Source organism: Coffea eugenioides, chromosome 7 (assembly GCF_003713205.1).
Source record: "Coffea eugenioides isolate CCC68of chromosome 7, Ceug_1.0, whole genome shotgun sequence".
NCBI lineage: Eukaryota > Viridiplantae > Streptophyta > Magnoliopsida > Gentianales > Rubiaceae > Coffea > Coffea eugenioides.
Window position 1 is genome coordinate 2,787,931 of NC_040041.1, and position 14,505 is coordinate 2,802,435.

A 14,505-nucleotide genomic window follows, 5' to 3' on the forward strand; every position below is an offset into this window, starting at 1 on the left:
GCAACAATCAGATGCTACTGCTACCGCCAGTAATATACAACTACCAGAGGTACCATTTTGTAGTAACACATAACACCAGACGAGACACGTTTTTGCGCCAGTGCAGGCAGTACCAGAGTCTCGTGCCTGCAGTCTGGCGTGGTTGCATGAGAGATTATTTAAAATATTATTTGAAATAATTATAATAATATTTTTTATGATGTAATAAATGTGAGATAAAAATTTAATTAATAAAATAAAAAGATGTGTTAAAAATTATGTTTGTAATATAAACAATTCATTTTTTACTATTATTTGGGTATCCAAATACATAAGTGAGTGTGTTTGGATAGAGTATTATTTAAAATAATTACTGTAGCACTTTTTTTTATGTGATGCATGTGAAATAAAAAATAATTAAGAAAACAAAAAAATAAATTAAAAAATATATTTATAATACAAACAAAATATTATTTAAAATAAATTTGCAATCCAAACACACTCGGTTCTAATACACACCGTAATTTTCAAAACAAGTAGTAGTAGGAATAGACAAAACCATTGACAAATAAAAAGAAAAGAAATAGCTATTGATGTAAAAATGTAAAGCCTGCCTCTCAGACTCTCGGTCCGAGAAAGCAAGGCCCAAACATCCTTCCTAAGTCCCAAACCTTAAACCCACCAAAAATTTTCTCCGCTGGTGGGTTTAGGCCTCCCTCTGCAGTCCTCACTCGAGCTGCTTCCAAACTCCCTGCAATTTAGCAATTTTAAAGCCATGCTTCCGTAGTCTGTGATTTCTTCACTCCCCATAATAGATTGCTCTAACAATGAGGCATTTTTATTGCCGGCTCATTTCTCAATCTTTCCGGTGCTTACAATTTAATTACACGAAAACCCACGTCCCAAAACCCCCGATTTTGAGTCCCAGATTCTCGAACTTCACGACCGTAGCTGAGCAACCAAAGCCGCCGCCTGCACCGCCGGCTAATGTGTCCGCAATTGTAGATGAACTTTCGGGACTGACGTTGCTTGAGGTTTCGGACTTGACGGAGGTGTTGAGACAGAAATTGGGGATTGAGGAGATGCCGGTGATGGCGGTTATGATGCCCGGAATGGGGTTTAGTGGTGCCGGATTAGGAGGAGCAAAGGGGAAAGGTGGTGGGCCGGCTGCCGCGGCCGAGGAGAAGAAGGAAAAGACGGCGTTTGATTTGAAACTGGAGGGCGGATTTGATTCTGCAGCGAAGATCAAGATTATTAAGGAAGTGAGAGCGTGCACTGATTTGGGATTGAAGGAAGCTAAGGATTTGGTGGAGAAGGCGCCCACATTGTTGAAAAAGGGAGTAACCAAAGAGGAGGCTGAGAAGATTGTCGAGAAGTTGAAGCAGGTTGGGGCTAAAGTCACGATGGAGTGAGGTAACTGCTTTTGCATTCATGCTTATTCGAGTAAGCTTAGACAGAGTTTAAGCTATTGGTACAATGGTACTTTGTTCTTATGATTCGGGAATTTAAGTGCTTCTATTCCATTATGATGAATTGGGTGTCTCAATAACTGAATTTGTTGGCAAAACTGGCTGCTTTCATACTTCAGGATCTCGTATGATATAGATTCTGAATTTGTCATTCAGGCATTTGTAGAATGATGCTATCTTTGCTGTTTTTGTACGGTCTTGTCCAGCTTTTTTCGTGGATAAATGGGTCTTACCCATATGATGAATAAAAGTATGGATTTTGTTGCGTGCGTTGTCTGGAGTCTATCACGTGAATTGCAGTCACACAGAGATCTGCCTGCTTTCATAACTCAAACTTGTTTTAGTTGCTGTTGGGCTTGATAAAGTTTTCGTGTTGTTAATTAGGATGGCCAAAGAAGTCTATATTTCCTTGATTACTTTACGATTGGACTCTCTGATAACTTAATAAGAAGGCAAATGGATAGTGGAGCTGCTATGGCCATAGACTTTGATCTGGTCAAATTTTTCCTGACCACAATAGGAATATAGTTAGACAGACTTCAAGTTACTTTCATTTGGATTTAAGAACTATCCATTTTTTGGACTGAAAATTCAGGAGGACATACTACCTTGTAACTTGTAAGTGGTATTTTAAATGGTGCCTCAGGAAGCACATTGGAATCATTAATGTATTTTGTGTGAAGCTCAATTGCCATGGGGCATCATGGAGGTGGGGTTAGGGCTGTCATTTGAATTTTAATAAGGATGGTCTCTATCTCCTGTACACCCACTCTCCATGTCATGGTAGTAGGAGTAGTGAAGGCGCACACAGTGTGGCATATTTAAGAGTTCAGGGTGTTCATTAAACTCGTTATAGATATTATTTTCTTCCTGACATTCAGAATAATTTGAATTTACAATTACATGTTGTAAAGTGCTTGGATATTTGGAACTTTTTAATGGGTACTGATTTGCATATTATGCTTTTTGTTCAGGATTTTTCCATTTTCAATGCCAGCAGCATAACAACTTTTAGAGTTTCTGCTCTGCAACCTGATTCTGCTGCAGTTGATGTACTAATGAAGTTATTGGTTGATAGGCAACACATATTAGTTTGACCTTTGATCACCGAGAGTAGTATTTCTGTAACTCCTTTTATTATGATTAAACTCAAAGTGTATGGTAAGCTTGAGTTACATTTGTTACAGCTCTGCAACCGAAGTGAAGTATTTCCATTTGGGTTAGTTGTTCAAGCTGCAGACAACGCGTAATGTTTTCTTGTTTAGGCTAGCTATTATGAAATTCAACAGATTTAAGAAGTTTCTTCCCATACGTAATTAGATTGAGTCAAGGTTGTTACATTTTTGAAGTAGCTTTGTATGACCTGAACATCTTCAGTGTTTGTCATGGTGGTCATCCTTCGAGCTTTTATCTTTCTTATGGAATGCTTAAATTTCTGAGAAACTACTTGTATTACAATAATATTAAGCATTTGACATGAGATTTTACAATTATTTTGTTGTTGTTCAGTTATTGTTGGTTGTGGCTGATTTTTGACTTTACTCTCTGATCTCTAAAGCAATTTTATTGCTGAAAACAATTGAATGTTGTTCCTGAATTTACCTATGATGGCTGTCTCCCTTGCCACGACGTAGTATAAGATGGCCAAATCATGAATGATTTCTGCCTTTTGGTCATATGTAGGGGGCATCTCCTGTCTTCTATTCGGGACAGGAGTACTTTTATCATTATAAGAACAGAAGGTTCTAAGCTTTCAAGTAGTTGAGAATTTTTGGATCTTGACTAAGACAATGACTAGTTATGTTCAGCTATTAAATTAAATGTATAGATTGTTTTGCATTGGTTCTATGCCTTCTTTAAGCTGGCAACCGAATACTGTGACTGCTGCATCAAGATATCCGACTTCTGGAGGATGAAAGATATTGTGGACCAACAGGGGTTGGTCCGAGTGGTAAGCGGCTCGGATTCGCTTAAGCAGGTCTCGTGTTCGAATCCTAGTGTACGCAGACACCCTTGTTGGGAGACTCACCCACCATAACCAGGTGTGCGACGCGGGTCGGGTCCGGATTAGTCGAGGCAAAGCTTCGGATACCGGGCGGGCAACCAAAAAAAAAAAAAAAAAAAAGATATTGTGGTAAGTGGTGGAGACATGAGCTTTCAATGCTGGTGGTGCGGCGTTTTCTGGCCTGACTCTGCTTCATTCCATCCATCCCTAGCCAAGTTTTCACTTGCAAAATGCATAAAAGCAAGAAAGAAAAAGTTGCCACGGAAATATAATAAAGATGTGATGTGTAGAAAGAAGCAAGGTGGAGGTTTTAAAGAACTAGTAGTAGTATTTTCTTGTGTTCGACTTTTTCTTTTTTGGGGGGCGTTTAAAACAATAATACTTATATTATTTCGGCATTTAATAATATTAACAATAATAATAAATTTCTTCCTATGACAAAACGCACACTCTGCTGAAGCACTCCGTGGAGGTGGAGGAAGTCGAGCACGAGCACGCCAATCTTTGAACGAAGGGAATATAATAAAACTTTTACCATCAATCAGATCAGAAAGTATAAAAGGAAGAATTATCAGGCTAAAACTAAACCCAACAAAAGAGAGAAGCCGCCTCAAAAGAGAATTGAAAATGTCGTCCAAGGCAAGCAACCAAAGTATATAAAATTCTCACTAGTGTTTTCCCTCCTCTACTGTTACATCCCAGGTTCAGACTGTATGGTGGCGGAATCAATCATTTATTGATTACTTGTCACTCTCTTCTCTTCTTATATAGGATAGGAATAGACTGGAGCTTCCACGATTTGTGGCTTCCGTATCGTTCTCCGTAATATTTGGGCGTCTTATTCTCTCTTTCTTGTTTGATCAATGAAAAGAAATGATAGGAAAAACGCTGTCGTAGCAGAACCAAGAATACTGACGGAGCTTTAATAGCAGAGATGTCGGCGTGGCGGTCGGTGGTGGACTGGCAATGGGAGAACGCCACCGCCGGCGCTCTCGCCGGTCTCGCCACCGTCACTTTCTCTCATCCCCTTGACGTCGTCCGTACCAGATTCCAAGGTTACCTCCCGCTCTTTCTTCCTTCCTTCCTTCCTGGCCCCATTCTCTCTAGTCTCGTACGTATATGCATTAACTCGAAAAGGAAAAGTATATGAAATCATCATGACGATTAGTTTTTGTTTATTTTCCAAATAGTGCACGACGGGCGAATCTCCAACCTCCCGAGCTACAAGAATACTCCTCACGCTCTCTTCACCATTGCTCGCTCCGAGGTTTGTTTCTTTTTTCAGCATCACGTCTTCTTTTTAGATACCTTCGCTTCAGGATCCCAGATAGATGACGGGTTGATGGTAACTCATGTAGCAAGTCCTTTTGCTGATTTTACTTTTTTTTTTATATGAATTTTGAATCAGCTTTTCCTCCTTTTAAAGATTTGAGCTTACTGAAACGTGAAAGTTTACTCTTTTTTTTTTAAATTGAAATTGATGTTATCAATACTCTTGTAACTGGTCAACTTGCACTACGACTTGCTTTTGGTGATTATATACAAATTTGATTTTCTCCTTCTTCTTCATCTTTTGGCAGTATTTCCAATTTTTATTTTTTCCCCTCTTATTGGCTACAGCTCTGGTATCTAATTTCTACGCTTTCTGCCTCAGGGTCTCAGAGGGCTTTATGCCGGCTTTTACCCTGCTGTTCTTGGGTCAACTTTTTCATGGGGTTTGTATTTCTTCTTGTAAGTTTTACTTCTCGGGTCTTTGCTAATATCTTGTAATACACAACGACACTATTGAGTCTGGTTCACTTGGATAAAGTAATATATTATTTTTTCAAGTTGAAGACGAATGCACACAGTCATTCACCTTTTCTAGTGTATGTTTGCTAGCGTATCATGTTTGGCATTTTCTCCATACTTTTAGTTTCTTCCAGCATAATCTGTTCCTTTTCTGATAAAAGTAAATAAGTATAATAACAATAACTTGTGCAGCAATTGAAGGTTATTGCACTTGGACTTTTTCTCTAATTCCATTCCCGGCTGAATGAGTCTCCAGTTATAAGCTTTGTTTTCCAATTTGGAGATAATTTTCCTGCCTATTCGACATGATATTCTTGTATGCAGCTATAGCAAGGCCAAGCAGAGATATCTAGAAAATAGGCCAGAGCTGAGCCCAGGCCTGCATCTAGCTTCAGCTGCTGAAGCGGGAGCTCTGGTTAGTACTGTACTTAAATGGAATTCTGACTGTTTTAACTGCTGCTTGTGCCAATTTTATTCTGTATAATGCAGTTCCAAAATTGAAATTTGGACATCTATTTCAACCTGTAACAAAAGTGAGGTTGTGCCTATCTCAGGTTTCTTTGTGCACAAATCCTGTTTGGTTAGTAAAAACAAGACTTCAACTACAGACTCCTCAACAAGTCCGTCCATACTCTGGCTTTCATGGTATGCTCAGCTCTTTCATGGTATTAGATTTTAATTCATTTGCCTCTGATTTACTATTGGGAATAATTTAAAGTATTCTAATCAGTTTTGGTAAAGGGACTACTATCTATTTCACGTGATATTTGCATGCATATCTAATTCCAAATTTTGAACAGCTGTATCTGTCTACATTTCCTTTTCACCATGTTTATGAACATTATTCTTGTTTTCTGCTGTGACCAATCTGAGGTTCATGTTTTCCTTCTGATTGTAGATGCTTTAAGGACGATTCTAAAAGAAGAAGGGTGGAAAGCACTTTATAAGGGGCTGGTGCCTAGCCTTTTTCTTGTTAGCCCATCTCTTCTCTCTCTCTCTCTCTCTCTCTCTCTCTCACACACACACACAAAATGGCAGCTTTGTTCGGTTATTGAATTTATTGGTTTGACTGGCTTCCTTTCATTGTATACTCATGTAATCAACTGACTGGTCCTGGTTTTGCTTCAGCAGGTTACACATGGAGCTATTCAATTCACTGCATATGAGGAACTTCGTAAAGCTTTCATTCAACTCAAGTCTGAAGGAGGTGAAGGCTCCACTGATGACTCATTGGTGAGTCTTCAGCATATATACCTGTCTGTAAATTGTAATGGGGCGAACCTTTAGGCCCGTTCTCTTTGGCTTAAAATAAGCTAATTTTAGTGCTTTTTGAGCAAAACTAAAAGCTGCATTTGGGCATCCTTATTTGCTTTAAACTAGTGCTTTATGCTTTCCTTAGGCTTAAAAATTCTGATTATGAGAAGCAGGTGTTTTGTTTTATGAGAAAGCCTTGCAGGACTTCACCTGATAAGTTTTGTGTATCTGTTTGATAAACCGAATTCGCTGCTGCTTGTGTGCATTTGGGACATTTGTCTTCTGTAAAAGTTATATCGCTCTTTCTTATCTTTAATGCATCCTTTCTGCCCCTAGTTTAAAAGATACAAGTGTGTTGTCAGTGTAAGGATTTAGAGTAAACTCACTAGGACAGAACATGAGAAGTCATAAGTTAGTTTTAGCTTTTTACGCATCTTTTGACTGCACTACATTTTTTTCAGTGTTAGCTTTTTAGGTATCTTATGAATGCACTACATTTTTTTCCTCTCATTTTAATGTTAAACTCTCCTGTAGTTGCATACTTGGCCACCTTTGGAAAGTTTCATCTCTCTTTGTTAAGAATTTGAAGGCGAGTTGATTTTGCTTCTTCTACATGTATAACTGTATTATGGTGGTACTTAATTCTCACTTTGCTGTTCTGTTTTAATTGTTAGTAAAAGTTTAAGATGAATTTTCCTATTTTTTGTTTCTCTTTTTGGCTTTGTAGTCCTATTTGGTCTCTTTCCATGTCTGCATATCAAATTCCTCTGGCTTGGAAACGCAGAATAATTGCTGATTTGCTCTTCCTTCAGGATTTAGAAGTTTTAGCATTGTATTGTATTTTCTTGACAGGATTCAATTGATTATGCGGCATTAGGGGCTACTTCAAAACTGGCTGCCATTGTTTCAACGTACCCATTTCAGGTAGACATCTGCACAAACCCTATCTAAAATTTGGTTATGTTGATGTATTTTTATTTGGGAAGCATGTTATATATACTTCTCACGGTATTATAATCCCTTTACTAAGACCTTGTTAACACTGTATTGCAGGTCATTCGATCTCGACTGCAGGTGAGGAACCTAAACATTCACTTGATCTTATCCATATCTTTCATATTCACTCACGAGATGAGGAGAGAGACTGAGCCACTAAGGATGATGCTCTGAGTGGCTTGCTGAGAGAAAAAAAAATATTTAGATAGGGATATACATATGATCTTGTTTCTTCCTGTATTATGGTAGCTAATGGCCAGTTTGATTTTTACTCTTCCTTCTGTAGCAACGGCCGAGTACAGATGGAATTCCAAGATACATGGACAGCTGGCATGTAATGAAACAAACAGCAAGGTGAAAATCAAAATTTTCTCCCAGTCTTGTGGTGATCTTTCTCTCCCTCGTACACACACACGCAAACGCACATGCACACGCACAATCACAATCACAATCACAAACACATGGTCCTTGGCATGTTGAAAGTACTGTAGGACATTCTTTGCAAGACCTGGCTGAATGCAACAACGAGAATCATCTGTCAAGTTTGTGCAACAATCTTAGCCAATTTCTACTTTAACAATGGGAAAATTTTCATTACACTTTCTTCACCTTTAGCCTTCCTGTGGAAACTTTAGTAGTTTACAATTTGTTTTACCTTCCCCGTTTTCTGTTCACAGGTATGAGGGTCTACGAGGGTTTTACAAGGGTATCACTGCAAATGTGCTAAAAAATGTTCCAGCTGCTTCGATAACATTTATTGTGTATGAGAATGTTCTAAACATGCTAAAACTGGCTAAATGGAAAGATCAATAGCTTAGCTCATTTTTGTAATCAAGAAATCTACATGTCAGTATCAAAACCTTAGGAAAAGAAAAGTTGTAGTTGAAAAAGATGATAGATGGTGTAGTACCCAATGTTACAGCAGAGAGGAGTGAGCTATGAACAGTTGAGGCAAATATCTTGTTCAATTTGTCTGTCGGCTATAATTGATTGAAAAGTGATACATCTCTAGTTTGTTACATTGTCCAACTTCTGATACTGTCTACCATGTATCTTTTACATGTTCAATTGTCTTGGGTTCTAGCCACGATTTGCACGCATCAAAGATGACCAAGTTCGGATTCCTTATCCATCAAGAGTCTTGTATCTTTTACTTTGTGAAGTTATAGCAGTTAGATATTTGCCAGTTCTATGTTCAGAAATTTCAAAATCCGAATAGAGTATGCAATATACAATCTTTTTCAATGGTGGTGCTTGGAGCAATGTATTTTCAGAAATTTCAAAAAAAAAAAAAGAAAAAAAGAAAGCCACATACAATCTATTTCTAAATTGGTACTTGGAATAATGTAATACATTCCAGTTACTTTTCCCCCACTGTGGGTTATTAGAAAGCAAGATTCCACCGAAAAAGCTCCACGCTGATTGAGGTCTATCTGATTCAGTGTCTTCGCATTTGAACAACAAAATTTCGGCCAACGTTACAGCTTTCTGTAGACTGTAGAGTCTCTACAAAGCATGACGTATAAAGTCCCATTACTTGGCAGGAAATTTTCGGAGGAAGGATAGAATTTGTTCGGAAACCTCTTGAGCTTTCTCTTGTTGGATGAAATGATGGCCGTCTAGTATGACGACTTCATGGTTGGGTACTAGGCTCTTGAACACATTTCCTTCTATGTACTCCCTGGTGCCAGAATCAAATCCAATATCCTTGTTCCCCACAATCAGCTTTGCTGGAACTGTTATTTTAGACCCTTGCCACGGTGCAAGTAGCTCCCAATTCCTGTCATCACATGATGTTCACAACGGGATTAACAGGACCAGCTACATACTGATACCGGAGCATATAAACTCTTGCTATCTAACAAAATCGAGGTGAATTTCGTGTTCTTGCACATCATTACGCTACAAAAGATTGATCATGGCAACTTAATTGAATGATAGGCTTGTCCAGTCTGGTTAGGGGTGTTTTCATTTACTACAGTTGATTCGTGATGGAACTGTGGTTTAGACTTACAGGTCCATAGCTCGGTAGTAATTGAAAGCTCCTGTAAAACCAGACTCTAGGAACTTGTCAGCGATGACCTGAAGTTCATCTTCTGTAATCCAGCGTGGTAAGTATGAAGGGGTTTCTAAATAATCAATAATCTCCATACCAGGAGGAGCTATCAGCTGATCGGTCTTGCTAATGAGATAGAATTTCTTCATCACCGTAAGATAATCATACCTCGCAAATGATCTTTCTGCTCTTCCAGGTTCCTACCATTTCGGATTGGCACTAGTTTTATCAAATATGAAGATATTTGTAGCATAGCCGCCAGGAAACAGAAATCAAGAGTACCTGAAACTGGCAAACGTAGAAATTATCTCCAAACATCTGTTTGAATGAGTCGGTCGTTTTGATGGTTGAAAATCTTGGTGTGAATGGAACCGAGAGAGCAACTATACCTCTAACTCTATTTGGCCTGAGCAGGCTCAACTGCCAAGCAGCCGCAGCTCCCCAGTCTATCCCCACCACAAAGGCCTTGCCAACAAATAATTAAGTCATAGTTTTACAAAACTACAGCTCAGAAAGTAAAGCTCAAAAAATCGTGCAAATTATCAAACAAAAGAATTTACCTGGTCTTGGCCAAAATGATCCAGAAGGCCGATGAGATCGCCAACTATGTGGAAAGCAGTGTAAGAAGAGGGGCTGAGAGGGGAGTCAGTGTCTCCATAGCCTCTCAAGTCAGGTGCAACTACGTGGTAACCATGTTTTGCCAAGAAGTTGATTTGATGGCGCCAGGAATACCATATCTCAGGGAAGCCATGGAGGAGTAAAACAAGTGGCCCTGTTCCTTTTTCAGCTATGTGCATCCATATACCATTTGTCTTGATTCTCTGGTGATTGACATCCGCGATGACGCTCATCATTTTTACCTCACAAAACTTTCAAAATTGATTGCCTGCTATGATGATCGCTTTGTTTGATAATTTATTTTCTGGGTTATTTGGGATTAATCGTCATCAATTGACTATGGACAAAGGCGTAAGCGAAGAGACTTAGTAGGCAAGGTCAAGAATATGCAGTCAGTGCTCTGGTGTCAAACATTGTTTGGCTGCTTGTCTCAAGCCAGGCATGATGCAAGGGTGTTCCAGTCAAATACGGGTGAAGAGCTGATTGATAGACTTCTAAACATAATGATGGACCAAGAAAGAAGCTGCTTGAGTATGAACTGACACACTGCCAAGGACAAATGATGTTTGAGTTTGAATATTGTCATGAAGGTGTACTCCATTTCATCAAATGTCTAGAAGCATACTCCAGATTTATTTCTCGAGGATTTACATCTATGCAACAGATTCATAGATTGATTTTCAGTATCCCCGACCAAGCCTTGGCTATAATTCTATTGATCCTTTTTTGTAGCGACACCAGGTGCCACGAGGTCGAGAACAGGACGACACTCGGACAAACTCCTCACTCTAACGAGAATTCAGATAGTATATAAGAAATTAAATATCTTCAGAAAATTAATTTGGATTAGATGATGCAATCACCAAAAACACAGCACAGATTGGAGTTCATGACACTGCACGTTGTACTTCTAGCAGCGAGCACAAAATAGGAGTCCGCTCTTCATTTACAAATACCAGGAAAATAGTCAATTCACATTGAATTGTTCTTCGGCACTACTCCTGGTTGCCAATATTTAGCTTTACTTTTAAGCTGAATTCATCTACCGATGGAATAAGAGCTGATTTGCCTCCTTAAAACAGTTAATGACAGTGAAGAAATTATTATTTTTACACTTTGTCATCATGAAACCACCATCTTGTTTCCTTTGGAGATCTGCCATTTTTACAGTTTCTTACATAACGATCATTGTCTTCTGGTGGTTGCTGCACATACAGGCAACGAAGGATTAATATGCATCCGAGATTTGCAGGTGATTAAAAAATACCTAATCTAGAAGCCGTCAAGGACTAATAGAGGCATACCTTTACAGTTGAACTTGACAGCATTGATAGAATGCTGATACAGACAGAGCTAACAGTCATGGCAGGGGACCATGAGTCATACAGAATATCTGCATTGCACGAGGATATATAAGATATGATTTACTGATTTTCCGAAGGCCAGAGTCACAATGATAAGTATCTAACTGCATGGAAGGCATTACAAGCAAAGGCAATCAAGACGGTCTCACATTGGGCCTTCATTGCTTTCACCAATGTTAACGTCGTACATTTTAGGACCAGCTGTGGAGCCAATATTCGCAAGTTGCAGGAAGAAAAAACATAGAGATGCCATTTCATTTAGTTTTGAAAATGTAATTCTCCTAAAAGTGAACTCAAAAATCTAAAATTCCTAATGAGTGTTCTAGTAAGTAAGGAACGAGGTACTCCCACTTCCTCTCTTAATCTGGGCTGAGGATCTCTGACCAGAAACTTAAAAATCCAAGCCATTATAGCTTCAAGCTTCTTGTCATTCACCTTGAGTAATCCAGAGATGAATTCACGGGAGAAGCTTTGATTGTCTCTCCATTCACAAGAAAAAAATCTTAGTTTTAATAGGAAGCCAAATAGCCAATCATATTCTTGTATCCCTATCAAGCAGAGAACAATATCGAGCTAGATGGGGACATGCAATTCCCACTAATGCTATCTCATACTCTCGTTACCCCTTCCTAAAAGAGCAATTTCTACAACATCCAGTGTCAACAATTGGTAATGCAGCTTGTCTGTAAAATGAAAATCCCAATAAATGCTGCATTTCTCAAACCTCATAAGAGGATAAAGAGTCTAAACCTTAACATGCAACGGTCCTCATAATATGCTTTTTGTTAGCACATGCTAAAAATTACAACAAACAACTTTAAGAAACTATAAAAACAAGGACTAAACGGCTTCAATCATACGAGGAATTTTTCCTTCTCTTAAGAGAGAAATAGAGAAACCTATTTTCAGGAAGATTGGAAAGACAAGTGAGGGTACAATTAATACATAGAAGATTTGAAGAAATGGCAATGTTCTCAAAGTAACTGCCATCTCAGTGCGTTCAAATAGTAGTGATTTTTGCACATAATAGAACTATCGCTGTCATTGCATGATGGTGACAGTAAATTTAGTGGTGGCGTAACATATAACTCGCACAAATCTTTCCATTTCTTGAGATGCTAAACTTAATTAGACAAAAAGAGTTTTAACAGCAAATGGATTAGATCCCCTGTATTGACATCCACAGAAAAGGCAAATAAGGACAAAGAACACCAACCTAACAATCAAAAGAGCAAAGAAATCTCTGCAGATTAACTGCATCCGGCAAACCTAAGAGGCAAAGATTTTTTATGAAATGTAATATGATTAAGCTTACCTAAACAAATGTGGCCATTGCTATAGATATGAGGGTGCAAAGGAGCCGGGCTCAAAAATATCACCTTGCATCAATCCCAAATTAAAAGAACAAATCAGAATGCCATTCAAAGAAACTTTCGCCAAAATTATATACAGTAACTCCAAAAATTAAAACAAAAAAGAAGAAATACTGTAAAAAGATCCAACCTGGGGCGCTTCCATAGGATAATGTTCTGGAAAATCTACTTGTAGCTGAAATGTTTCATTAGCATATAAAGTTCCAGGAGCTCCATGCACTTCAATGACCCACCTTTTTATCAAATCAACTTACTAAATCAATAGCTAATCACAATCATAAACAACTGCAATGTTACAAAAAGCAGTAATTCATTCATTAAAAATCGATTTAGTATCAATAATTTCCCTGTACGAAATGAACAAATCCCGTATCATATCAACCCACCCACCCCCCCCCCCCCCCCCCCCCAAAAAAAAAAAAGGAATAAAACAATTGTTAGGAGCAAGAAGCAATTGGGCTAAAAAAAGTGAAAACTGATAAACAAGAAAGCAAAAGAAAACAACCTCTGAAGATTATCGGTGGGCTTGTGCTTAAAACCAGCAGGAGGATTGACCTGCCACTCCACCAGCTCCTTCTGCAACCGGTTGGTCGCTATTTTGCTTAACGCCTAATTCAACAATTACTATTGTCAAGATAATAATCTTTAAATGAATCTAAGAAAGAAAATTCTACATCGGGAAAGAAAAGCTAAAATTTTGTACAGCGCAATTTTGTAAAATTATCCACAAATTCCATATAGAGAGATTGAGAGGAATAAACCTTGCGAGAGGCGGCGGAGGAGCCGGTCATGGCGTCGCAAGATCACCTGATACCTGGCTCGGATAGACAGTAAAAGGCCGACTATTGACGACGAGGAGGATGATTCTACGGAGGAGCACACAAGGAATATGGCCCTGCTGCTGCTAATTATAATAATAATAATACGTCCTGTCCCCATTCTTTCTTTTTTGCTTTTATTTCATTTCACCCTCTATAATTTCTTCTCCAAATAATACTCTACTAATTTCTTCCCCAAATCAAATAAAATGTCTTCTTATTTATTTATCTACAACTGTAGTTGTACTAGTACAGTATTTTTAAGGACTTTATTGAGTTTATTCTTTATGTTTTTAAACTGCTAGTGGGATATTTTATAGTAACTAGCACTAATTTTCTTGGTAAATACTGACCTCCTCTCCTGCTACGGTTGATATAATAAATTCTAGTACTAAATTAATGTCGTCAACGGGAGCTTTTGAGGCGAACCAGATTTTATCACCCCATTAACATCGCATCGCATCACCATCTTTATGCTTTTTATTTACCAAATAGTAATACTAGTAATTAAAGAACAAGAATTGGTCCAAAATCGGCCCGGTTTTGGGCCCGGTTTGATGATGATCAAAGTGGGATGTCTTTACCCCAAAAAATAGCGCCCCCTTGAGAAAGTGGGATGTTGCCAATAGTTCCCAAAATCAGCAAAATTCATTCTATCTTGAAAAATAAATTAGGTGTAAACCACCCAGTCTAAAACTAAAAAAGAAGTAGCACGCAAAAAGTAATAGAAAGTCCCTTTTCTTTTTAGTGTAGAAAGTTGACGGGAGTCCTTGACATCTTCC

General features: G+C 38.4%; 4 protein-coding genes across 5 annotated transcripts; 2 read left to right on the top strand and 2 right to left on the bottom strand.

Annotated features, from left to right (window-relative positions):
- Positions 1-625: 625 nt before the first annotated feature.
- LOC113778754 (50S ribosomal protein L7/L12) lies at positions 626-2,796 on the top strand. Its single transcript, XM_027324247.1, has 2 exons — positions 626-1,392; positions 2,423-2,796. Exon 1 carries the CDS (start codon positions 807-809, stop codon positions 1,389-1,391), a length of 585 nt encoding a protein of 194 aa, XP_027180048.1. The 5' UTR covers positions 626-806; the 3' UTR covers position 1,392; positions 2,423-2,796.
- A 1,351-nt stretch (positions 2,797-4,147) lies between these two features.
- Positions 4,148-8,643, top strand: LOC113778355 (folate transporter 1, chloroplastic). 2 transcript variants are annotated; one of them, XM_027323743.1, is made up of 11 exons: positions 4,148-4,508; positions 4,644-4,720; positions 5,108-5,184; positions 5,569-5,659; positions 5,799-5,889; positions 6,143-6,216; positions 6,373-6,477; positions 7,351-7,422; positions 7,552-7,572; positions 7,781-7,848; positions 8,172-8,643. In XM_027323743.1, the coding sequence occupies exons 1-11, from the start codon at positions 4,388-4,390 to the stop codon at positions 8,305-8,307; spliced, it is 933 nt and encodes a 310-aa protein (XP_027179544.1). In that variant the 5' UTR covers positions 4,148-4,387; the 3' UTR covers positions 8,308-8,643. The 2 variants fall into 2 exon arrangements, with proteins under 2 accessions (XP_027179544.1, XP_027179545.1); XM_027323744.1 differs by having other exon boundaries at positions 6,376-6,477.
- A 131-nt stretch (positions 8,644-8,774) lies between these two features.
- LOC113778514 (epoxide hydrolase A) lies at positions 8,775-10,536 on the bottom strand. Its single transcript, XM_027323951.1, has 4 exons — positions 10,111-10,536; positions 9,833-10,015; positions 9,509-9,750; positions 8,775-9,274 (listed from the first exon to the last, which is right to left on the bottom strand). The coding sequence occupies exons 1-4, from the start codon at positions 10,402-10,404 to the stop codon at positions 9,028-9,030; spliced, it is 966 nt and encodes a 321-aa protein (XP_027179752.1). The 5' UTR covers positions 10,405-10,536; the 3' UTR covers positions 8,775-9,027.
- A 450-nt stretch (positions 10,537-10,986) lies between these two features.
- LOC113777863 (probable ubiquitin-conjugating enzyme E2 16) lies at positions 10,987-13,818 on the bottom strand. Its single transcript, XM_027323082.1, has 6 exons — positions 13,667-13,818; positions 13,411-13,514; positions 13,036-13,138; positions 12,848-12,911; positions 11,473-11,561; positions 10,987-11,373 (listed from the first exon to the last, which is right to left on the bottom strand). The coding sequence occupies exons 1-6, from the start codon at positions 13,694-13,696 to the stop codon at positions 11,278-11,280; spliced, it is 486 nt and encodes a 161-aa protein (XP_027178883.1). The 5' UTR covers positions 13,697-13,818; the 3' UTR covers positions 10,987-11,277.
- Positions 13,819-14,505: the final 687 nt, after the last annotated feature.

Bases quoted from the DNA above. Each gene is read 5' to 3' on its own strand.
- LOC113778754 (XM_027324247.1), top strand. From the start codon at position 807: ATGAGGCATTTTTATTGCCGGCTCATTTCTCAATCTTTCCGGTGCTTA.
- LOC113778355 (XM_027323743.1), top strand. From the start codon at position 4,388: ATGTCGGCGTGGCGGTCGGTGGTGGACTGGCAATGGGAGAACGCCACC. The intron at 5,185-5,568 runs GTAAGTTTTACT...TCTTGTATGCAG, and splicing joins TGGGGTTTGTATTTCTTCTT to CTATAGCAAGGCCAAGCAGA. The intron at 7,423-7,551 runs GTAGACATCTGC...ACTGTATTGCAG, and splicing joins TTTCAACGTACCCATTTCAG to GTCATTCGATCTCGACTGCA.
- LOC113778514 (XM_027323951.1), bottom strand. From the start codon at position 10,404: ATGATGAGCGTCATCGCGGATGTCAATCACCAGAGAATCAAGACAAAT. The intron at 10,016-10,110 runs GTAAATTCTTTT...TTTGTTGGCAAG, and splicing joins ATCATTTTGGCCAAGACCAG to GCCTTTGTGGTGGGGATAGA. The intron at 9,751-9,832 runs GTACTCTTGATT...CCGAAATGGTAG, and splicing joins TCTACGTTTGCCAGTTTCAG to GAACCTGGAAGAGCAGAAAG.
- LOC113777863 (XM_027323082.1), bottom strand. From the start codon at position 13,696: ATGACCGGCTCCTCCGCCGCCTCTCGCAAG. The intron at 13,139-13,410 runs GTTGTTTTCTTT...TTTGATAAAAAG, and splicing joins CCCACCGATAATCTTCAGAG to GTGGGTCATTGAAGTGCATG. The intron at 12,912-13,035 runs GTTGGATCTTTT...GATTGATGCAAG, and splicing joins ATCCTATGGAAGCGCCCCAG to GTGATATTTTTGAGCCCGGC.